The sequence below is a fragment of the Polyodon spathula genome, chromosome 6, assembly GCF_017654505.1.
Source record: "Polyodon spathula isolate WHYD16114869_AA chromosome 6, ASM1765450v1, whole genome shotgun sequence".
NCBI classification, from domain to species: Eukaryota; Metazoa; Chordata; class Actinopteri; order Acipenseriformes; family Polyodontidae; genus Polyodon; species Polyodon spathula.
In genome coordinates, this window is record NC_054539.1 from 40,048,120 (window position 1) to 40,073,254 (window position 25,135).

A 25,135-nucleotide genomic window follows, 5' to 3' on the forward strand; every position below is an offset into this window, starting at 1 on the left:
TTAAACTAACATATTTGCTGTTTCTTAATATTTCATTTGAACAGGCATTAAACCCTGGTTCCCTGTAATAGAAATGTAACCATTCATGTATGGGTAAAATCTGAATAAGACATAGCAAAGCTGCTCGATGAGCCTGTGACACAGTCATGACCCACTTCCAAGGGCATAAAAGTAGTGCACTCACAGACCTCTGTGTCAATTTTGACAGGTGGGGCAGGCTAACGTTCACAAAGTAACATTCCAAGGTGGGAAACAGCTGCCCAGAGCAACTGTGTGACTGCCCTTTTTCATCAGCTCTGAGTCTGACGATCTCTTGGAACGGCAACTCTTCTTCATCGGGGGAGGAGGAGGAGGAGAGGCAGAGGAAGATGAGGAAGACCATGAAGATGGCTTCCTTTGTGGACTACTCTCCCTTGGCACCATGGGGTGAGGACTCAGCCACCTGTCTACCACGGTGATGGGGCAGAGCGCTCTGTAGAGCTGGTTCGCAGTTACTGCAAATAGAAATATACAGGGATGGCCACCTGTACAATCCACTGGCAAAACCACTCAGTCAGTACCACGCACGAGACTGAGGGAAGCCTGCTTGTTAGAGGTAATAACAGCCTTTGCAATGGTGATGCAGAAGTGGCGGCAAGGTACTGTAGGAGAGACTGCAAGCAATCTCAAATGAAGCATGTATCTTGATCCGGCAGCTGTGTATGAAAAAACAAACAAAACAAAAAAAAAAGCACAGAAAATCATAACACAATTACAGTTCACAAAATAAATGTCTTGTAATTTAAAAACAAGAATTTCATTTAACTCGAGCCAGAGCTACGGAGCCTAGGGGAAGCACAAAGTCAGCTGACTTATGTTGCTTGAACTCTGGAAAGGCGCATCTCAAACCGCTGGCTTCACGCGGGGCACAAGGCCACTGCGAGACGTAACAAACAACAGGCTGCAGTGCACAATATACATATAAAAAAAAAAAAAAAAAAAAAAAAAAAACTATTACAGTGTAAATAAGTTATTGTATAAATTATGTAAAACACAATAATTAGCGAAAGTTATACAATCATATGCAACAAGTACTTACTGATACCAGGCTCTCCTGTCAGGTCAGTATTGAAAAGAAAAATGGCGCTGAGGTCTGTTTGCAGTCTTATGTCCTTGGGAGCGGGCCATGACTGCGTCACAGGCTCGGTCGAGCAGCTGTGCTATAATGAATCAGGTTTCAGTCTTTAGGAGGTGAATACCTGCACAGTAATGCTTTTTTTTTTTTTTTTTTCCACTTACCAGCTCAATGTCACACATCCAGATGATGTGAAAGTATTCTCCAAGCAGTATTTTAATCTGTAATTACCCTGTACTTCTTACCTTAATAGTGCGATATGCACAGGGCGCACATTATCATGCAGGTCCATCCATTTTTATAAAGTGATTCAGCACAAATTCAGGAACAGGTCTAAGAGTCACCTCACTATGAAATGTGTAAAGAGTATAACTACATATATTTTTAACAAATCTAACAAATGTATTTGCATATAATGTTCAGTTTAAGCAGTCCTATTTAATAGATCTGATTTGGCAGGTTAGATATGTTGTCAACCTAAATATTAATTAAATTTATAATGATAAAAAAGGTATGGCAATACCCTGTAGGCCTTACCAATATTTGCTAAAGTATAAAAAAAAAAGAGTCCTTGTAGGAAATTGTGGTCAAAGTGCGTGAATGAGCATAGTCTTTATCATAGTTTAAAAAAAAACTAATCAGAATATTGATCTTAGATACAAAAACATCTTCCTTTAAAACTAAATGGAGTGACAAATATATCAAATGTTACTCGTAATAAAATGTCCATGCAGCAATCATACTCTTCAAGTACTGCACAATAAAATCAAGATGCAGTTAATGTTTTACTTTTTTAAAATTAATGTTTAACAAAGGAATAGAGGTAACCCTTACATAGTGTTATAGGTAGGCAATACACTGTTAATTATGTTAACCAGTAAAGATTATGATTAGAGATAGCGATAATTACAACACACTTTTGCCTTTTTTTGAACTACTTACTATATAACAGTCGTACACTAAACTGTTACCAGAATGGGTACTAAATGAGGAAGTTATTACAGAAATGCATTCAAAAAGGCCATTACTATGCCACTGGAGTTGAGGGAAGCATGAAGCAGTAATCACACCACAGCGCATTAGCAGATTGACATAGTGCTTTATTTAAGCAGTCTGTAAGAAGGAAAATAATGTGCATCCCTATCATATACATTTAAGTGTAAAAATACTAAGGATGTACAGTGTACAAAAACAGTTTCTTGCAGATTATTTTCACATCCTTGTGGGTCATATACATAAGGAAATAAACAGTTATATTATAAATAACTGACAGTAATACAGTTTTCCTTCGTTTTTAGTCCCTTCTGCTTAAAATCCTTAACCATATGACTAGATCTTAACATGGATCTAATGACAGAGCTAGCAAAGTCAAAAAATGTCACAAACGCTAAAGCTACATGGACGTAAAATTAATGACACTTTTTTTTTTAAAGAAAAGATTTGTTTGTCTCTCTTTTTCTTTAAATAAATACTTTACAATTCATGCTCGTTCATAATACACTACCAGGAGCACGATAACAAGAAAAAATCTGTTGTAGACAGTACAAACAGTAGCAGCAAAGTGTGTACATTGAGGTGTAAAATATATATTATATATAGACCCTGCAGTTAGTAAGGAAAGACCCCCACATTGTCACTTGGCCAAGTTATGAAAAGTGCATGGCCCCTTCCCCTCCCTACCCCCATCTGGAATGGTAATCTTGGTCAAGCTGCAAACAAGGTGGGAAATAGGCAGACAGAACACAAATAGATGATTATTATGTAATTTTTTGTGTTTTATTTAAATCTCCAAAATTAATTTAGTTGAAAAGAAAAGCAAATGCTGTACGGTAATAAAAAAAAAAAAATATATATTTTACAATATTAAACAAAACAATAGGAATGCCCTACCACCCCATCGCTGCTCCCACTGCTTCCCAAAGATGGTTTCAGTACAAGAGGGCATATTCAGTCAGGGAAGGCCGCTACAAGCTGGATCCACTTTAAAAAGCTGATATTATTGAGTTTTTCAACCCTGATGTCCTAGAATTTTATTATTTTTTCACCTCTTTAGGGTTCAGCACTATGTGCCATTTCAAAGACAGTTTTACTGTATACAGTATTTTCAGGTAGTTTAATATTAATGTCTCCACTTGTGATAACTGGCAAATCAATGCACTTGAAGTGTTCTGGAAGACAATGGGTTAAATAAAGTAAAACTTAAGCTGCTAATAAACGTTTATCTTAAACTTATACAGTAAGTGCAACTTTGGGTTAAAAAAAAAAAAAAGGAATGTATTCAAAATGTAAATGTGCATTCTAGCCTCAGCCAACAAGGAAGCCTAGCCATTTAAGCACCAGGTTTTTTATACAGTACAGCTAAACCTCGATATCATATACTGGCTGAGATGAGAAACTCTCCCTGTTTTCTTTTTCCATAAATACACACTGAAAAAGATCACAAGTTGGGTGAACTCAGTGCCATCATAATTGATCAGGTTTGCACTGGCATGTAATACTATTGCGCAATACATAATCTTAATAATAAGACTACACTGGACCACAAAAAACAAGTTTTTTTGTTCTGTTCCAAATTCAAAATTTCCAGAACACAGCTGAAAAAAAAAAAAAAAAAAAAAAAAAAAAAAAAAAAGTCAATCCAGCCCTCTAAATAATACAAATTTATAGGAATACTATCAATTTATTTCAGGGAGCTTATCACAATCATAATTAAAAAAAAAAAAAAAAAAAACTATATATATATATATATATATATATATATATATATATATATATATATATATATATATATATATATATATATATATATATATATATATATATGCCATCTTGCCATCTATTGTGGTTCAACATACACCACCATACAAGCTGGCACTTCTTCCTTGCTTTATTCATGCACGTTCATAATACACTACCTTTCTAGACTGTCGTGCTCCTGCTAGAGACAGATCTAAAACAAGAAAAAGACCGAAGCAAATGTGTACTTTACTCATTACCCTCTACTTGTTTTAGCAGGTTGGAGATTCTTCAGACAACTTTGCTTTCACAGAATTCCAAAACAACATTAGGCAGTTTACATGGGGAAAAGATTAGAATTTTACAAAAAAAAAATAAAAAAAATATGGAGCCACTATTTGCTTGTGCTTTCTTTTCCCCTTGGTACATTCTCTCAACCTAACATTTTACACAAAGTGCATTGATTATCCCTTCACATTCCTTATCCCCATCGATCTGCATGCTCCCACTTCTCTGTGGCACCTTCAACTGAACAAGCCTGAAACTTCAAATCTCAACGGGCCTGTTCAAATCAAGGGAGCAATCCTCTCTGTGACTCAGTACAGCAGAGAAGTCAGTTCAGAACTACACCTCTAGATATAGCCTCACATACACACACACACACACACACACACACACACACACCTCGGTCCATTGGTTAAATGTGTTGTGCTGTAGTAGCTCTGTCTGCATAGCCTTGCTAACATTTTCTTTATTCAACTTACTCAACCATTTCCCATTTGTTGGCTTAATTTCAATACTGTTATATGGCAACCCACAGGTAGAGGTTATAACAATCTACTGTAAATGACCCCATTCCACAATGTCTATCCTGGAAAGACTGATTTTGATTTACCTGTTACATTGCCCAGCTTCAAAAAGCCACTATTACTACAAGAGTAGCATATTTTTGTAAACAATAACCTATCCTTATTGCATTTCTTAAAAAGTACCAATTTTTTAAAAGCTGCTGTTAAGGATTGTTGTGCCATAAATAAAAATTAATCCCAGTGTAAGTCCAACATAAACTGAGCTCTAATTAAAATAATGAATCTCGGTGTGCAGCTGAACATAGGAAATACTTTTGAACTACAAACCGGTTATATAAAAAGCAGTATTGTTTCCACAATAAAGTGTTTGTTCTCAACCATCAGGTAACACGTTGTTCTACTTGACTTACAGTAGTTTCTTAAACTTGTGCCTGCCCTTTATGCAACATGCATAAACCATACCCTCTTTGAACTAGCAAAAACTGCAACTGAAATTAACAGAAATGTGCACTATTTTATTGGCCATTTTGTTCCCAGCATAAGCTATATACAGAAGGATGCATCTACAAGTACATTTAAATACATATTAATCTTGAAAAATGAGCTAGTTCTGTTGCCGCTGTTGTATTTTATTTATTTTTACAACATCAATATTCTCGGCACGCCTAAAGGAATGAAAATCCCTATTGTTTCCCATACTTCTTCATTACCTTCTGCCTTACCCACACCTGCTGTTCTTCCAAAGTAACACACTACCAATATGTTTTATTGATGCCAATCACAAGAACCTGGTGTTTATGTTACCGAAGCGATGGACCGCCATGTCATTGCTTTAATAGGAGTATCAAAAAGTATCCTAGAAGCAGGGACCTTTCTCCACCCATCTGACTTGCATTCATATGTTTTTTCTGCAGTAAAACTTCAGCCCAACTTCACTGAGATCTTAATATCCTCAAAGCAGGTTAAGACTGCTGGAATTTTTTGCTTTTGCTTATCAGCTACTTACTCTGGAGATACTAATTAAACAACTTATCACTGACTATTTCAAACTGGTAATATAGTTTCAGTAACTGCTTAGCTTTCAGTATCCCATCATCTAAATCAGGGCTTCTCAAACTCGGTCCTGGGGGCCTCCTGTGTCTCCTGGTTTTCATTCCAATTGAGCACTTAACTATACCCTTAACTGAACTGATCATTTGCTTAATTAGACCTTTTTACTTGTTTTCAGCTCTTAAACAATTGCAGATTTCAATTTAGCTATAACATTTTCAAAATAACTTGAACTCTGCAACTGTTAAAGTGCTGAAAATAATTTAAAAAGTTGTAATTAAAAGCAAGTTATTAGTTCAATTAAGGGTTTACTGAAGAGATTGAGTGCTCACTTGGAATGAAAACCAGAAGACACAGGGTGTTGCCAGGCCGGATTTGAGAGCCCCTGATCTAAATCTACGTTAATCAGTTAGTGGGAGAATTTTGTTTACAACATATACCTTGATAGCTCTAATTCTTTTGCTGTCTATGTGTGTGTACACCACTTTGAAGTTTAGGTAGGTTGAGACTTTATAAGCCCATGCTGAAAATATCAGCTCTATATGTTTTCCCTATAAAATTAGTACTTCCTGAAGATGAAGACAGCATGTATGGCACCCTACTGATGTTTGTAGTAGCAAGACAATTACTATTTTACTCCCAGACTGAGGAAGCTTGTGGTCCTACAGCTAAAACTCCCATTGGGTAATGTAAACAAATCTTCTTCAGTCTTCACATGATGCCTCTAAACTAAAACTACACGTACCGTTTACTGCAAGTTCATACAGATATATTTAAATAACTAGTACCGGCATCATGTTAAAATATTTTCCCTTTTCTTCGTTGACTGCCCATCTGCTGATGTCATACAATGTGAGTGAAGAGGGCGTAGGCCTGCCAATCCCTAAAAATAAACAAATAAATAAGTGTAACATTTGGAATGAATAATGTTAAACTGTCAAAGCAAAATGCTTTCCTGCAAATTTATGGTTAAATCTTTGACAATCTACAGCGTGAAAATGAAGATTTACTTTCCCTAGCATTGACTCCATACCTTCAACTTGCCAATTAAGACATTTAGTAAGCTTTGTTTGCAGTGCAAAGTTTCTGATTTTCAAAGTGGAATAACAATGGATTATTGTTTCAAAAAAAGAAATGCATAATACAGAATGTACATTTGCTGTTACTAGTTTGGGAAAATTAACTGAGAAAAAACAGGGGCAAATAAAGTCTAGCCCTTTTTTCTCTTTCCCTAATTGTTTAATTAACTTGTTCATAGGTGTGCAAATGAAAAATCAGGGAAATACAGGAAATATGTTATAGATATAAGAAACCTCAAATGTATGAACACTAAAGCCTTTGAATTACTGCTGAACCTAAATCTATTTTCACCCCATTTGCACCCCTTCTATTTGTCAATTGATTCACCTATATATTTGCCCTTTTGTATTAACGAATACATTGGAGGGGTAAAAAAACAAAAAAACATCTGAAATGCTGTTCAGCGTCTTGGAGGTAATGGTCTTGCTTGCACTAGTTTGCCATCTTGCCTTCTCTTGGAAGGCTGAGGCAGGAGGAGGCACTGACTTTGAGCTGGGGTTTGAACTATAACCTCCTTTGCTTGTGTCTAAACCACCTGCCTACACTGCTACTGGCTATATTTAGCAGCCTTGGTGCCTCGTAGCTCACCCCAGCTCTCTTACCCGAATATACTACAGACAACCTGGTTTAAAAAGGGAACACCATTTGCCATTGTTTTTTTTTTCTTTATTTGGTTATTCCTGCAGATGGTTTGAAGGAGCTGAAATGCAAGCCCCATATGCAATAACCATAACTGGATAAACAGGAAGTACCCTCATCGATAAGTGATTATGATTAAGATAAAACATTGTCATTGGTATGCTAAGCCTCCAAAAGGGCCTATACATCTACCTCTGGCCCATAACACTATAGAAAAGCCAAATTCGACTAACCCTACAGCACAGAAAACGCTGCACTTGAGAGCTTTAGATTATGAGTGATGTGTGCTATACATTCTTAATAACCAGCCTTATCAGTGTCATGCTACAGTATTTACATATAAACTTTAGTTTGGCCAGCCTAGTTTTAAAAATGTAACTAGGCTGACCAAAATTGCTTTATATATATATATATGATTGCCAGCTTGTACAGCCCTTTTACTGTTTTAAAAAATCAAGTGTTTTAACATTTTTGCCAAGTCTCAATATTGAAAAACCTTCAGTAAAAAAATAAAAAGTAGCAGAAGCCTGCCAAAACAACACATACAACAATTAAAATTTACAAATAAATACTAGAACGGTAAAGAGAGGACTTTGAAGTAATTGTCTGTACGGTTCCCCCCCCCCATGTTTTGGTAATCAAACGGGGAAAAATATAAATAAAAGGCCTTAGCATTATGCACGTTTACATTCTTCAGCCATCAGAGGTGCCTTTTGATCCAGAACAAAAAACTGGACAATAATAATAATTTACAAAAATAAAATAAAACAAACTAAAACCAAACACAAGAAATTATATTTCAAAACCCTTTTTTGTTGTGTTTTTAACAGTGCTTTTCCCCCATTCACCCCTCAGCTTACTATGGTTTTAAGTGTTTATACATCCTGTCATTGCACTTAGATGGAAGTGGAGCTACCAGCTACTCTCGCTAACAGAATGGAGTATCAATAGTAGTTGGAATCCATATGCTTTCAAATGCTTTACATAATTACAATCATTTTTGTTTGTTGTAGTTTTTTTGTCAGTCAGCTATTAAAACAATAACACTCTATTGCTTTGTGTAGCAATGATATGTCTAACAAAAAGCACAGATTAAAAAAAAAAGAAAAAAAACTGCCTGCTACAATCAGCCCAAATTAATACAAAAGTAAAAAAAAAAAAAAAATCCACTGGCAGTACATGTAATTTTAAACTCATAATGGATTCTCCAAGCCTTCAAAAGGAAAAGTACCCTTTTTATTCTTTTCAAATCAGTATTTCAGGGTTTTTCTCAAATTAGCTAAATTTGCTTTTTTTACAACCTGAAACGCAAATAAACGATAGCATATATCTTAAGACAGTGTTTTCATTCCTTAACTAACAGGAATTTCAACGGCTTTCAAAACAAACAAACAAACAAACAAAAATGCTCTTTGCAGTGGCCAATAATGTCCAAACAGTAGGAGGTATAATAGCCTGAGGCCTCAGTGACACGACACTGCTCTTTGTGTAACCACCCTTTTCCCCTCCCAGAACAAAATAAAAATAAATAAACCAACACCTGATGATTTTTCCTGTCAAAAAGAAAACTCAAAACGCAAGTACTGAAGTAGTGCTAGGATCTGGTGGTAATGCAGAGGACCAGTTTCCAGTGATAACCTTGAACAGAGGTGAAGCAGCACTGTGGACTCCTATTCCCTTCCACTGGCGGAGTAGGAAAACTGGGGGAAGTGCGGCCTCCGCTCATTATCCATGCAGTCCATTCCGTCTTCATCGACTGAGGAGGGAAACCAGCATGCTAGTTAGAGGGAATACATCATGCTGTGCGGGTAACAGGGTTTAAAGAGTAAGGTCGGGGTTCCAAAAAATATAGCGTTATATTTCCCCACGTGCGGCTACAACTATTTAATGAACGTACCTGATTTTTTTCTTTTCATTGTTAACATCCTGACAGCTTTTTACACTTATAACTTTAAAGTCGGTTTCAAAGCTTTCTTTTTTTCAAAATGGGCGTTCTAGTGCACTGGGGTTTGAGATCTGTCCTCTAAGTAACTGCAGGAAGAGCGATTAAAAAAAAAACAAACAAAAAAATACATAAGTGCTCTGGCTTTTCAGTTCCGTACCACATCATGGCTCCTTATTGCTGTGTTACCTGTTTGAGAATGTGGGCAATAATCCTTACACTATCAGTGCACTAGAGCGGACATTTTGAAAAGAGCTTTGAAACAGACTTTAAAGTTTTAGTGAAAAAAAACTGTCAGGATGTTAACAATGAAAAGAAAAATTACAGGTATGTTATTTAAACTGTTGTAGCAACTCATGGGGATGTGTAACAATACATATGTTTCGATATCACATTACTTGACTCTAAGGAACCTGTCCTGGATTTAGCAGGGTTTCTTATTTCAACAGGGTCATTCTGTGTCAAATCAACCAAAATCCAAGAAAACCCCTGCCTCAAGATTTTGATGTTGCTTATATTTTGTGTACTTACCAGTGGAAAAAACAGATAGAGACCAATTACCAAGTCAATTATTTCTTATAAATTATGGTTTCTCTTGGTTTAATCTCTATTTGCTAATATTGTACAACGTAACCCAAAACAATATACATGTGTGTTGTTTATGTTTGTACATTTATTAAACTGAATTATTTTTTACCATAAGCCCTTCAAATGCTCATCTATAAGCCCACCAATGGTCTAAATATCATTTTTAGATCCTCCAAATCATTCCTAAATCATCACCCCCCCCCCCCCCCCCCCCCTCTCTTCAAAAGGGATTGTGTCTCAGCAAATCATCATTGAGCTTAAATATCTGGCCTGGTTTCATACCTTTCCTGTTTCTTCCACTACACAAAATATAAGCAAAATCTTAATCTAGAGGTGGGAAGCTCTGGTTGAGTTGACATGGAATGACCCAACTATTTCCTGATTTTCTAATACAGTATTTTTTAGACTTTCAGTTTGGTTTTGGTGACATCATCAAGTGTCATAACAGTACATGCAAATGATTTTAAAAGAAGATAGTTCAAAGCTACACAACTAATTACATTGTTTTACTTTGCACTCAATAAAATTGCCTTTTAAAAAGTTGGCTTACATTTTTCCGGAGGAGTTATTGTAATCGTCTGAGCTGTAAATTCCTCATCAAAATACCTTGTGTCTGTCTCAGAGGACACCTGAGGCTTGAATGGAGGTATAAGCTACAAAAGATAAAAAGACAGAAGAGCTTACTGCTAGAACCCAGGGCTTTACTGGGTTATCACTGCAACTTACCGGATCTTCATTTGTCTTCTGATAAGCTTACCATGGACCACAATCCCATAATTCTGTACTACTTCTAAAACCGGCTTTTTAACCTTAAAAATGCTGTGAGGTGAATTGGTGACCTTACCTTTTTATCATACACATCTTGCCAGTTTATTCCAACAAAAAAACTGTGCCGCATGATTTCTTTAGCATCGTCTGGCCCACCGCCAACTCTTTAAGGAAGAAAAAAAAAGTTTCTATCCACTGTAATTCGTATACAAGAACGCTTTTTAATTAAATTTTTTGGGTCTAATTATCAAATTAAAAGATTTGGGGTCCATTGCTTGGTCCTCACAACCAAGAACTGGGCTGAGACCATCTGAACCTTTTGCAGAGGGCACAATAACAAATGTACAGTGTACTATTGACAGTTCTTCAGTACATTATATGTTAACTATTTAATACACATTTTCTTCAACGCTTTGTCACTTACGCTGAATACAGGGCGTGAAATAACCGACGGCACTGACGGCAATTGCCAGTGCCCAAGCTGCTTGCCACAATGCCTCTCAAATAATTTTTTTTTTTTTAAAAACTTACGGCAAAAGTTGCCTGTAAGTCCAACCATCATTGCCTTCAGCACCAGCACACATCTGATCTATAACCCATTCACAAACTTGCTCAGCATCAGCTGGTCCGTTCTGTCACAATTCAATTTACTTCTGTCTAATCTCGTCCTGCGAAAAATAACTCATTTTTATAATGTACTATTGTTGCCTTTCCTTTCACTGCACCTCCCAGCACTATGTCATGAGAAAGACATACTTTACTATTGGTTAGTGACGGGCAAACAGAGGGAGGGACGCTACTAACCCTAGGACACACATGCGGGGTGGCGCATGGCAATGCCGCTTTGCTTGGTCGTCACTCATCAACTGTTTTTAAGCAGCAATAAAAAAAAAAGAAAGACCGCCCATCACCTCCCAGCACTAAACATTTCTCCTAATTTCCTCCAAATTTTTTAGCATAACAGCCCCTATACCTTGACGGTCTGGAAGTTTCTACTGTTTGCAGGTATATGCTTTAATGTGCTGCTTATATACTAGACTATATGTAAAATAAGACGTGGATACCTACCTGGCATCCCTACAGCCTGTGTACCAGATGTTATTTTTCATATTAACGTTGTTGAAATTCTTATTTTTATAATCAAATAGCTCGGGATGCTGAGAAACTTCAGCTATCAGTAGCTCCTCCATGTTGATGGATATTCGAGTTCATCAAGACATGACGTATCCCACACCATGGACCTGATTGGCTAGACCCATATTTGCCGCTGCTGGAAAATGTTTGAGCGGCAAAATCTCACTCAATGAAGGATATTTTGCCATTCTAAAATTCTGCTGCTGTGACACTTTTCCGCAACGAAATTTGTGTTCACTCTAATTAAAAGGTGAAAGATATGTGCATTATTTTGCCGCTCCCCGCTAGCGGTGCTGCTCATGTGTGTTCTAGACTTTAGACTGAGCTCAATATGACTGCGCTCCAGTTATTTTCAATCACGTTTGTTTTTCCGTCTGTGACACCCAGCCAGGCAGCCAACTCAAAAATGAAAGAAGGAAAAAGAGCTGTCTAAAACGACAATGCTATTCAGGTAAGCAATGGGTGCACAACAATTCGTCCCAACAACAACAACAATAATAATAATAATAATAATAATAATAATAATAATAATAATAATGTGAACTACAGTACTGCTGAAAGGATGCGAGATTAGACAGAATTGAATTGAATTGTGACATAACAGGCTTAAAATAGGAATACTTTAAAATGCAACAGTGCAACATACATTCTAACTCCTTTCATGTCTTCAGAGTATATATATTGTTAATTTATATAGACATTTCAATGACCATTGCTGTTTTGTAATTCTGTGTTATTCCCCCCCCCCCCCCCCCCCCAAACACCAATGCTAAAAATGAACACACAATAGGTAGATAATTATTAGTTTTGCTCAAATTCTTACACCAAAAAAAAAATAAAAAAATTAGCAAGTAGCTATGACATGGTGCAAGTAGCAGCTCCCTGCGTTATGAAACGAGTAGGAGAGAGAACATAATAGTGAACAAAACACAATCTTGAGAAGTGGATCCATTTTTGTTTTCATTTATTTTTGTATAATACATTCTCACTACCTTACATAGCTCTGTTTTTTAACTAGTAAAATGTGTGCTTTCACGAAAGGTGTTAGAATGTGTATGCTTTACAGCATACCTTTTATTTCCTGAATCGAGTGTCCAGCAATGCAACATAACAAAACTTTAAATCCTTTGCAACTGTACATTTCAAGAACTGTGAAGCTATATAAATTATTACATATTTTCAAGGGTAACAAAACGTAATATAAATGGACGTGATATGCAATTACATTTTCAATGGACATTTGGTTAACATTTAGCAAGAAACCAGCTATTGCATACTTATTAAACATTAATTTAATATGCAACTGCATATCTATTTAATATTAATTTATGCCACGCAATATAAAGCATTGCCCTTATTTGTGCTGTTGTATCAAAGGCTGTATCTAAGCCTCTAATCTAATCCGTGTATTAGTCAGTGGTGTCTGACAGTTTAGCAAAAATACCCGAATATTTTTTTTTTTTCCAAATGTACCCTTTTGTATTTTTTCATTATGAAAGTTTATGTTGTTTATAAATTGGATTTCTTTTACACCATTTTAATTTCACAATAAAAGCGACCTATATCTTATTTTTGTAATAATTAGTGTGCAAATTACTCAGAAAACACTGATTTGTGTTTGTTTGAAATAAAATTTCATCTACATAATAAGCTCTCTGTATTTCTTTTCTTGCTGCTTTATGTGTATGAAATCGCTTTGAATTTATGTTTTGCCTTTTTGCTCCTGAATCTTCACACCCAACGAAGGCACCAGTGCCTTGCCCTTCATGACCTTAAACTTAATGCCCTGTGAATATATTTCATTTTCTGAAACTAAAAATAAAAAAGGAAAGCAATAAAAATTAATAAAGTAAGTCAATGTACTCAAATTCCATTTCACAGGTTTTGAAAATGACCCAAAATAAGCATTTCCACCCTCCTCCTCCCCCTTGATGAGCACACAGCAGCAGCACTAATTTACTTACCTTTTATTTGGATCTTTTATAAGGAGCCCGGAAAGTAGAGATTTTGCATCAGAAGAGAGGGTTCTGGGGAACTTGATGTCCTCCATAAGAATAAGTTCGAAGAGCTTCTCATGGTCCTGGTTATAGAAGGGCAGTCGTCCACACATCATTTCATACATGACAACGCCCAAGCCCCACCAGTCTACTGCACGCCCATAGTCATTATCTTCCAGCACCTGCAACAAGGAAGAAGACACTCCAATAAAATAATTACATTCCTAATACAATGAAATCAGTGATGTTCAAGCTTTAGCCCAGACAATTTGAACAAATACCATATCACTTTGAATTAACGCAGCAGCGTTTATTTTAAACTGCTGCATTTCTTATTCAAGTGCGGTGGTTATTACAAGTACTGTGGTTTTCGAAAGGCGCATTTTTTTATTGCAGTATTTGTGGAAGGTGTATATTGATGTTTATTTCTGCAGATACAACTTGATCAGGACGGTGAAGAAGTCCTACAACTTTAAACTGAAAGCTGTTGAGCTTGCAGATCAGATCAGTGTTTGACTAGGTGAGGACACATACCAGTGTAGCGTGGAAGGAAATAATAAATAACAATGAAGAAATGGGTGTTTGAATAAGCAATGTACAATATGCCAAAACTGCATGTCGTTTTCAACGTGCTGGATTGCGTTACAAAACATCCAAATGAATGACGAGCAGCAAAGCTTCCAAACTGATGACGGCTGCTATATATTTTGATCGTTTGTATACAGTCAGCACTCACATATCCGACCCTATAAAATTTTGACTTCAGTGACGATTAAACAAGTGAGACGCATATCTGATTATTTCATTTTGGTCCGTTCCAACCCTTGTCCATTCTTTCAGGGAACACAAAAAAGATACAATGTAAAACAGAGGACTATGTTTTAAAATAAAGTAGGCTTCCATTTAGATGTACTGTAGTTGGTTTTGTTGGTACAGTACTATATTTTCAAAGAAGTAGTATAATTCTGAAAGTATCTGTGGACACGTGGACTGTAATACATTACATACTTTTAAATCAGCCACGTATTGTAACAGTATGTAAAATTCCCCATTAACGACCCAACAGCAAAACCAAATCAAAACTTTACCCATGCACAGAACTGCGTAAAAAGTAAAAGGCAATGCAATTTAGCAAAAGATTAAAAAACACCATTTTCCAGAAATAAAATTGTCAGTATTCAAAATTGCAGAATACAGTACTCGATAAGGCCCCAATGTCACAGTTCACTTGCAAATGAAAATGCACAAAAGCAACTAAAGATCACAGATTTAAAAAAAATGCATCACAGTATCTAAAATTGTTTAATGACTAACTTTTACATTACCATAGCTTGTCTCGTTCGCTTTGTTTTTGGTGATGGGGGGTTTATTTTATTCTTAATACAATATGGTAAAATGTGACTGACGTGTATCTGGTTAACGGATATCCGAGTGCTGACTATATTCAAAATGCAGTATTTGTGCAATTAGGAATCCTTGTTGTTGCATGAAAGAGAAAGCAAAGAAAGGCCTCTTATTGTAAACTGATCGTTTAGATATGACTATGTGGTTTATAAAGGGATCTTCTTTTTCACTTGTATACTCATTGGCTACATGCCAGTCAAACATATGTTCCAAATTTTGCAAAGAATGATGCTACATTTCTAATCTATACTGCTAGTTGAAACAGGGTGCAAATGACTCTATCCCTCCTTTAAACACAAATACTACAATAAAACAGCTTTATATGTTTTCTTTAAATAACTATGAGACAGTACTGTACCACAGTATAAACTGTTTAGCATAGTAATGAGCTGTTATAAAGAAGATGATACATCCCACCACCATATGGTAAACACACACAACTGTTTTTTAAAGGTAATTTTACTTGATAAGACAATAAAAAAAAAAAAAAAAAACAGTACAGTAAAATGTCGCAAAGCCGAACGTCAATAATCCGAACAACGTTGATGTCCCCCAAGATTTTGCAGTAATGTAGGCCCTATACGCAGCTTCAACCAATCAGAGATAAAGTTACTGTAGAGATAGCCAAGGAAATATAGTGTACATGCACAAAACCTGTATTAACTACAAAATGTAAAGTTCTGTGCCAGTAAAAGTATTTTAATATACAGTAGACTCATAAAAATGAGGTTTAAATTACAACGGCTGCATCGAAACGAAAGAGAATTCAGCTAACAAAGAAAAACTGAGAATTCTTGAAAGAATTAATTATGGTGACAGATTGCGGATGATTTTGAATTTGGTAAGAGCACAGTTTCTGACATTAAAAAAAGTCTACAAGCTTCAAGCATTTATGCAAAATGTAGATTCAGTGAATGCACTGAAACGAAAATCAATAATTGTGTTAAACGTGCAGTACTTTAGTTTCTTTCTTGAATAAGAATGATTTGCAACATTTTACTGTATTCAGAATCCCCACACAATAGAATCAAACAACTGGGGAAAAAGCTGCTAAAAAAAAAAAAAACTAACAACATTTCTCTACAGTAAGAAAGTGTGATGTTTTCCATTGCAAGGGTAAACCCTTACTATACATAACCCCCCTATCAATTACCAATCTACACCTGCTATCACCATTTGTTTTTTGTTTATATCCTACCACCCAGCTTTAAAACTGGATAGAAGCTGGACCTACTGGATGCTAGATGTTGACACACCTCCAGTTACAGGTAAGACAATGCTAATGGGGATATCAGAAAAACAGTCTTCTTTCCCTTTCATTGAGCTGCTGTCCCTGGCATAGGAAAGCAAAGATAATCACTGTGTCCTTGTCAACAAAGAAGGAGGCATATGGGGATATATGTGCATGGGTGAAAGCTCTGGGGTTGTACTTGCTCTGAGATGCATTCTGAGCCATTTTGGACAACTTTCAAAAGCAAATTTGAACTTGACTTAGTAGAAAAAGAAATTCAGAAATGACTTCACTTACTTGCCATTTTACCAAATGGATCAACCAGATAAATTTACATGTATTCCCAATTTCAATAATACAAATATTATAAAACATCAGCTAAAAAAAAAATCACTGAATTGATCATTTATAACATGATCCTGTACTAGCACAAACGAATGATTGGAAGTTTAGACTAATAATATATTAGAACAGTGTTGGCAATACAAGGCAAAGTATGTTTATTTCACTGGCCACATTACATTTAAAGTTAACCATCAGCATACTTTGTACTTTTCCATTCAGGTCATGGTAATTTGTAATCCATGGTAACACTGTCAATTTAACTGGAGCCTGAGACTTAAGTCAAGACCTTTTTAGTGTAACGGGCCCCAGAATAAAATGTTTAAGTCACTTTCCTTTTATTTTCGTCAGTAACTAAATATTTTTTCCAATGCCACAATGGTATACCCTAATAGAATATGTTTGGAAGGCTTCGTGGTTAAAGAAAGGGGCTTGTTACCAGGAGATCCCGGCTCAGCCACTGACCCACTGTGTGTGACATAAAACCGAGGTCCTATTGTAAGTGACTGCACTTTAAGTCTGTAAGTCGCTTTGGATAAAAGCGTCTGCCAAATGACTAATAATAACATGTCAGTGGTTGTGTAGATTGAGTCTGAGAAGTTACTTTCAGCTCTTCAGCTCTGTCTGTAATAGATGGCTTCCTCATAATGACTTCTGCCCCTGGAGGTCATGTTCTACTGCTGGACTTTGATTTTTTTTAATGTGTTTTTGATCGCAGATGGCCTGTTTTACTAGGATCTTCTTTCCGTTCCCTCCATACAAGATCATCTTGTTGCAAACGATGCAATAACATACTCCAGCTTCATCAGTCTTTTTACACCAATTACATAACTGTCTTCATGCAGAGTCTTTTCTTCTGATGTCATTAACAGCAGCGCACCTGTGTCAGAAACCAGCTGCATTTTGATAGTTCTACTTTTAGATCAATGATGGAGCTTCGAATGTAGAGGATTCACTCCGTGTCGGCACTTTGTACACATGGAGTCGGACACCAGACAGAACCCTCCCCCCTGATTTTTTTGCATTTCTACACGAATCACAGGAATGGACCTGGGAGAGACCACTGTGACAGAATTCCAGCTGTGGAAAACTTTCACCCACGTATGTGCCTTATTAATTATTTGTGTAAGGATCCGAACATACCCAGACAGGGAATATATATTAATCCTTTTTTATCCTGGATAAACCTACAGGAGCAGTTGGTATTAAAATATAACCGACTTCCCTAGTTCCACTTTAATAAAAGATAAAACTATGACTAGTGATATCCTAGATTTTACAACCACTGGGAAACAAGGTTAACAGAAAAGACTATGTTACCATGCTGAGCTATGTGGGTAACCTTAAATAGGGAATGCATGTCAGTGTGTGTGTGGGGGGGTGTGTGGGGGGGTGTATTTATGCATGCAGTGATCCTTACACTTTAACACAAGACCTATTAAGTCAAGACTATTAACCCGCTAACAGAGGAATCAGCTGCATAAATCTTAATTTTAGTACTAATGCTCTCGGACACTAGGGTAAAAAAAAAAAATGCAAATTAGTACCGCTAGAACAAGCATTTCCCAGTTCTGAATTATTTCTCAAATGTTTACAACTACAAAAAAGAGATGATGGAACAAAGGCTGTGGATACATTATATCCACAACCTGTGTGCCAATTATTGCATGGCGCACCCTACTCCAACACGATAAAGTTAGTGGATGCCCTTCAGGAGATGAACAGTCCCCTTACTGCCAACCATATAGTGAGCCTGCTGATCAGGAGAAGAGTGGGCATTGGCAAGCCTTTCCTGTGAAAAAGCCTGTGGCTACACCAGTCCTGACTCTATCAGCAGGGTTCCTGGCTGGAATAGTTACTCCCCTCTTGCAGAGAAAAGCAAAACTAAATTAAAAAAATGATACATGATACAATGACTTCATGTCAGATTACAGCTGGGGAGCACAAAACAATACGTCCGTACTCTCATCTGCATTGCTTAACCCCCTGATTACGATAGCACATTAAAAACATAAAAGATTGAAATCTCTCTGAATTTTACTTTCATAATCCTGACTGTTTTACATTTTTCTAACTTGGCAAAAAGGGAGTTCTGTTATTTTTACACCAGTACGGTGGTGCAGTTTTCCAGGTTTCCCAGCCACCTTTTTCCAACCTCCCCCATCTGTCACCATCTGCCTCTATTTAGCATGTACTTTTTTGTGCAATCACATACTCTTGTGAAAAATAACCAACACTCAAATTATCTCCTGGCACATTTGAAGACTGAGCATAACAAAAAGCTTCGCCAAATTGTGTTTAGTACTTTTTCAAGTGGAATCTAATATTTCCATAAGCTGATTAGGTATAGGGAAGAGAGAACTAAAAAAAAATTGTTAATTCCAGGGTAACATTAGGAACTCATTTGATTAGAGGAGCCCATACTGAAGCAATTCAAAATTTCTTTAAAAGACATGGTTCATATGCTGTTATGGCCATAAAATATGCCACGTGTCCTTTATATAAACGTATGACACTACTTGGGGAATCCATATGTTTAGATGAATCTGAGACCAAAATCCAGTTTTGAATTGAAGAATATATAGAATTTTTAGTAAAAATAAATAAATAAATAAATAAAATTGGTGATTAATGATTGAAGTCAAAAAGTACAAATGTAAGATCTGAACAGTCACCTTAGTCTCAAGCAGTTCTCAAGATGAATCTAAAATGTATCTACAAATGTGCAATGACCTACATACATAGTACATTAATAATCTCTTGTAACGAAAGTATATGCAACGTTTCATTAAATAAGTTGACTAGTTCCTAGGATACAACCTTCATTAGCTAAACTAATCACAAGCTAGAACCGTGTACTGTGAACAGTTCTCTATCATTTATTTATTGATGCTCTATAACCAGTGTCAGTCAACTACTCTATACTCTGTGGACAGACTGAAGAACAGTTTGGAGACTTAAGTAAGCAGGATTGTCTTCTACACGTACCCTGTTACCCAGGAGTGGGTACAGATAGGTAGTGGATGTAGCCAGTTAGTCCCATCTGAAACCAATGTTAAACTAAAAAGTTAAGGGATATATAATTTATAATTACTAATGCAACAAAAAAAACTAAACTAAGTACAAATGTGCATGAATAATACTAAAAGTAAACTAAAAATGACAGTGAGATCAAATTCTGTGTGAATCGAACATGGGTGAGGGCCCATAGGGAGCACTGCAATGGCCTTTGAGCATCTGCAGTGGAAAATGATCAGTAGTTGACCTCAGACCGTCTGATTGGTAAGTGCGTTGCTGTGTAAAGTAGAAATCGAATTGGATTTGGATTTTATTATTGATATGAGATAGAAAATAGAGAAGGTAACATTAATAGTGTGGCAAAATAATTTTTAAATCCCATTATTTTCAGATAAGTAGTATAGTAAGTGCAACCAGACTCAAATGATGTTGTTTTAATGAAAACCAAAGCAATGTCATATATTGTTTACACCTAAGCTGTACATGCTTGATTAATATCAATAAATAACTTTTTTTTTTCCTGCAAGTATGACTAACAAAACAAGGGTTCGTCTTATACACAGATGTGACTGCCAAACCAACAATTGTTGACAAACTGAAAAACTTTTGCTGAGTTGGGCTCTTAATCAATGGCTCCAACAACTAAAACCAAACTGCCTCTCATTCACATATGACACATGCGTTTTTATTTCCTACGTTTCCATTCTTCTTTCCATGTGGAGAATATTACATGTTTCAGTAAGTGCAGTCCAATGAACACCAAGCCCATACCTCTGGAGCCAGATATTCCGGTGTACCACAGAACGTCTTCATGGTAGCAGCATCAGTGATTCCTTCTTTGCAAAGTCCAAAGTCTGTGATTTTGATGTGGCCGTCTTTATCTAGCATTAAATTTTCCAGCTGCAATAAAGAAAACCAAACAAAGATTCTAGTAAACTTGGCTTTTGCTATCCTTTCTGAATAACTTTTCACTCCCACCATCACTGATCATTTCAAAATGTACATAAGAAAATATTATGTTTTCAAAACAGTATAATTTTGAAATACTAAATAAAGTATGAAAAATTACACTTTACAAGGAAACCGTTGCTAGTATTATATGACTAGGAATGTGTAAAAAATGTTGCTAAAATTTCTTCAGGGATTCAGCCACTATTTTTTTTAATGTTCCTGATGTTTTTGAGTGAACTATTAGCTCCCTGAGGCTTTGTGGTGTATTTTAAGATTTATGGGACACTGTCGAGGTTTAAACCAGTCCAAGAATTACTCATGCAAACATCAAGCAAATAGAAACATCTGGCAAAAGGAAACTCTCTCAACATCACTTTTAGAAATGTACTATTCACCATCAATCTTGAAAAACCATTCCCTAAAAAACTGTTAACTTTATCAGCACATTGCTTAGAATTCAAAAGAAAAAGAGCCTTCATTAGAAAAGTCTATCCACTTCCATTACAAAATACCAGTGCCACGTGGAATAGAGCAAGGCACTTATTTGATTTATACAAAATGTTGAATCCGGAAAAAGTTACTCTGAACAAGACCTAGTTTGCACTGAGGCTAAACTGGCAGTGAGTGATAATCTCCCTGGGGTACTCAGATGTTGTTTTGAAATAGGTGATTTGTGTAAAAAAAAAATATATACACACACACACACACACACACACACACACACACACACACACACACAGTACTGTGAAAAAGTTTTAGGCAGGTGTTAAAAAATGCTGTAAAGTAAGAATGCTTTCAAAAATAGACATGTTAGTAGTTTATATTTATCAACTAACTAAATTCAAAGTGAGTCAACAGAAGAAAAATCTAAATTAAATCCATATTTGGTGCATCAATTCTTCTAGGCACACTTGCACAAAGTCAGGGATTTTGTAGGCATATAGTCAGGTGTATGATTAAACAATTATACCAAACAGGTGCTAATGATCATCAATTCAATATGTAGGTTGAAACACAATCATTAACAGAAACAGAAACAGCTGTGTAGGAGGAATAAAACTGGGTGAGAAACAGCCAAACTCAGCTAACAAGGTGAAGTTGCTGAAGACAGTTTACTGTCAAAAGTCATACACCATGGCAAGACTGAGCACAGCAACAAGACACAAGGTAGTTATACTGCATCAGCAAGACCTCTCCCAGGCAGAAATTTCAAGGCAGACAGGGGTTTCCAGATGTGCTGTCCAAGCTCTTTTGAAGAAGCACAAAGAAACAGGCAATGTTGAGTACCGTAGGACGCAGTGGTCGGCCAAGGAAATTTACTGCAGCAGATGAAAGACACATCATGCTTACTTCCCTTCGCAATCGGAAGATGTCCAACAAGGCCAAGCGACTCAACTATGCATGAAAACACAGGAACGGGGGTGCAGAAAAATGTGAGCAGGTGCTCTGGACTGATGAGTAAAAATTGGAAATATTTGGCTGTAGCAGAAGGCAGTTTGTTCGCCGAAGGGCTGGAGAACGGTAAACGAATGAGTTTCTGCAGGCAACAGTGAAGCATGGTGGAGGTTCCTTGCAAGTTTGGGGCTGCATTTCTGCAAATGAAGTTGGGGATTTGGTCAGAATTAATAGTCCCCTCAATGCTGAGAAGTACAGGCAGATACTTATCCATCATGCAATACCATCAGGGAAGCATCTGATTGGCCCCAAATTTATTCTACAGCATGACAACGATCCCAAACATACAGCGAAAGTCATTAAGAACTATCTTCAGCGTAAAGAAGAACAAGGAGTCCTGGAGTGATGGTATGGCCCCCACAGAGCCCTGATCTCAACATCATCAAGTCTGTCTGGTATTACATGAAGAGAGAGAAGCAACTGAGGCTGCCTAAATCCACAGAACTGTGGTTAGTTCTCCAAGACGTTTGGGCCAACCTACCTGCCGAATTTCTTCAAAAACTGTGTGCAAGTGTACCTAGAAGAATTGATGCTGTTTTGAAGGCAAAGGGTGGTCACACCAAATATTGATTTGATGTAGATTTTTCTTCTGTTCACTCACTTTGCATTTTGTTAATTGATAAATATAAATTATTAACATGTATATTTTTTAAGTATTCTTACTTTACAGCATTTTTTCACACCTGCCTAAAACTTTTGCACAGTACTGTATACTGAGTGTACAAAACATTAGGAACACCTGCTCTTTCCTTAAAATAGACTGACGAGGTGAATCCAGATGAAAGCTATAATCTCTTATTGATGTAACCTGTTAAATCACTTCAATCAGTGTAGATGAAGAGGAGACAGGTAAAGAAGGATTTTTAAGCCTTGACACAACTGAGACATGGATTGTGTATGTGTGCCATTCATAGGGTAAATGGGCAAGACAAAAGATTTAAGTGCCTTTGAACGGGGTATGGTAGTATGTGCCAGGTGCGCAGGTTTGAGTGTGTCAAGAACTACAACGCTGCTGGGTTTTTCATGCTCAACAGTTTCCCGATGGTATCAAGGATGGTCCACCACCCAAAGGACATCCAGCCAACAGCAGGCCAGTGGTCGAAAACGGCTCATTGATGAAAGAGGCCAAAGGAGGCTGACACAAATTGTGCAGAGCAAGAGACAGGCTACAGTTAGTCAACTGACAGTCTAGTACAATATTGGTGCCGAAAGACCCATAAAAGAATGCACAACTTGTCGTACCTTGACACGAATGGGGTATGGCAGCCGACGACCTAACAGAGTTCCACTTCTTTCAGCAAAACACAAGAAACAACGGTTGCAGTGGGCTAAGGAACGAAAACACTGGAGGACTGGAAAAACATTGCCTGGTCTGATGAATCCCAGTTCCTGCCGTTTCATGCTGATGGGAGGACTAGGGTATGGAGAACACCACATGAGTACATGCATCCATCATGCCGTGTGTCAACATTGCAGGCTGGTGGTGGTGGTGTGATGGTGTGGTGTGTGTTTTCATGGCACACATTGGGCCCCTTGATAAAAGTGAAGCAATGTTTGAATGCCACAGGATATCTGAACATCATTGCCAATCAGGTGCATCCCTTCATGGCAGCAGTGTATCCATCTGCTAATGGATTTTTTCAACAGGATAATGCTCCATGCCACAAGGCTAGGATTGTCCAATGGTTTCACGAACATTTCAGTGAATTCAGCTTACTGCAGTGGCCTGCCCAGTCACCAGATCTCAATCCAATTGAGCATCTGTAGGAGGAGAAGGAACAAGCTATTCGGAGTATAGATCCACTACCAGCCAATTTGACACAACTGTGGGAAGCATTGCAGTCAACATGGGTCAGCATCCCTGTGGAATGCTTTCGACACCTTGCAGAGTCCATGCCCTGACAAACTGAGCCTGTTCTGAGGGCAAAAGGGGGTGCAACTTAAAATTAGGAAGGTGTTCCTAATGTTTTGTACACTCAGTGTGTATGTATATATATAATCCATCCAACAGTGTATTTGAGAGGGCCCTATTTGTATAATGTATACACTGACAATTAGAGAATGTACATTAAGTAAAATCAGAAAATCCTCTCCTTTGCAATTTATGCAAATTTATGTGATCAAGTGATCCAAGTGATGACATTTATAAGTTGCTTGAAATTAGTCAGCAAAGGATCTCAGTGACTTCACACATAGCAGGTGTCCATGCAAGTGAATCATCCCTAAGTGGTGTTTTTTGAAAATTTAGGATGCAAAAGCCCTGCTTGTGTAAAGTGTGTGTGTGGGAATGTAAGGTTGGCAGGGATGGGGTTAATTCTGTCCCTGCCAACAATCACTGATGTGGCCATTCCTCAATTATGTAACTGAGTCCTAATTGGAGAATGACCACCTGTATAAAAGCAGGGAGAGATGTTTTTTTTGGTGGAAAGGAGTTAGGTGAATGTAACTGTGTTTGTTTGCAACTTACTAGTGAAGGTGAATGCCCAGCCTATGTTTGTGTATTTTGTTTGAATCTTTATTTTGGCCCTTGTGCCGGTAACCAGCCTTGGTTGTGACACTACCCTGTCACACCTTGCTTTGCAAAACTACTAGGAAAAGTTTTAAAAACAGCAAAGAACCTTAAGCACTTTAAAATAGCACCTTTTGCTATCGAGTTTCTAATTGCAATCAGTCCTTTTTTGGCGGAGTACAGACATTATTAGGCCAGATTTGCAAGCACTGGGGTTCTGTTTCTGCCGCAAGAGTTTGATGTTTTCCAAAATCTGCCTCCCCCTGAAGAGTGTAAGTTTTAATTACATTCACCTCATCCCATGCGGTGAAACAACAATAAGAATAATTTAAAAATAGACACACACACAGCAAAAAACTTCCAGATAG

The 25,135-nt window shown here is 37.0% G+C and overlaps 1 protein-coding gene across 1 annotated transcript in view; it reads right to left on the minus strand.

The window, feature by feature from the left end:
• Positions 1-5,972: 5,972 nt before the first annotated feature.
• Positions 5,973-25,135, minus strand: part of LOC121317179 (RAC-gamma serine/threonine-protein kinase) — a 180,727-nt gene continuing 161,564 nt past the window's right edge. Inside the window, exons 10-14 of the mRNA XM_041252840.1 lie at positions 20,624-20,752; positions 13,825-14,039; positions 10,803-10,890; positions 10,509-10,611; positions 5,973-9,184 (exon numbers count right to left, since the gene is read on the minus strand). Of these exons, the coding sequence (XP_041108774.1) occupies positions 9,099-9,184; positions 10,509-10,611; positions 10,803-10,890; positions 13,825-14,039; positions 20,624-20,752 (621 nt within the window). The 3' untranslated portion in view covers positions 5,973-9,098. The remainder of the gene's footprint in view (positions 9,185-10,508; positions 10,612-10,802; positions 10,891-13,824; positions 14,040-20,623; positions 20,753-25,135) is intronic.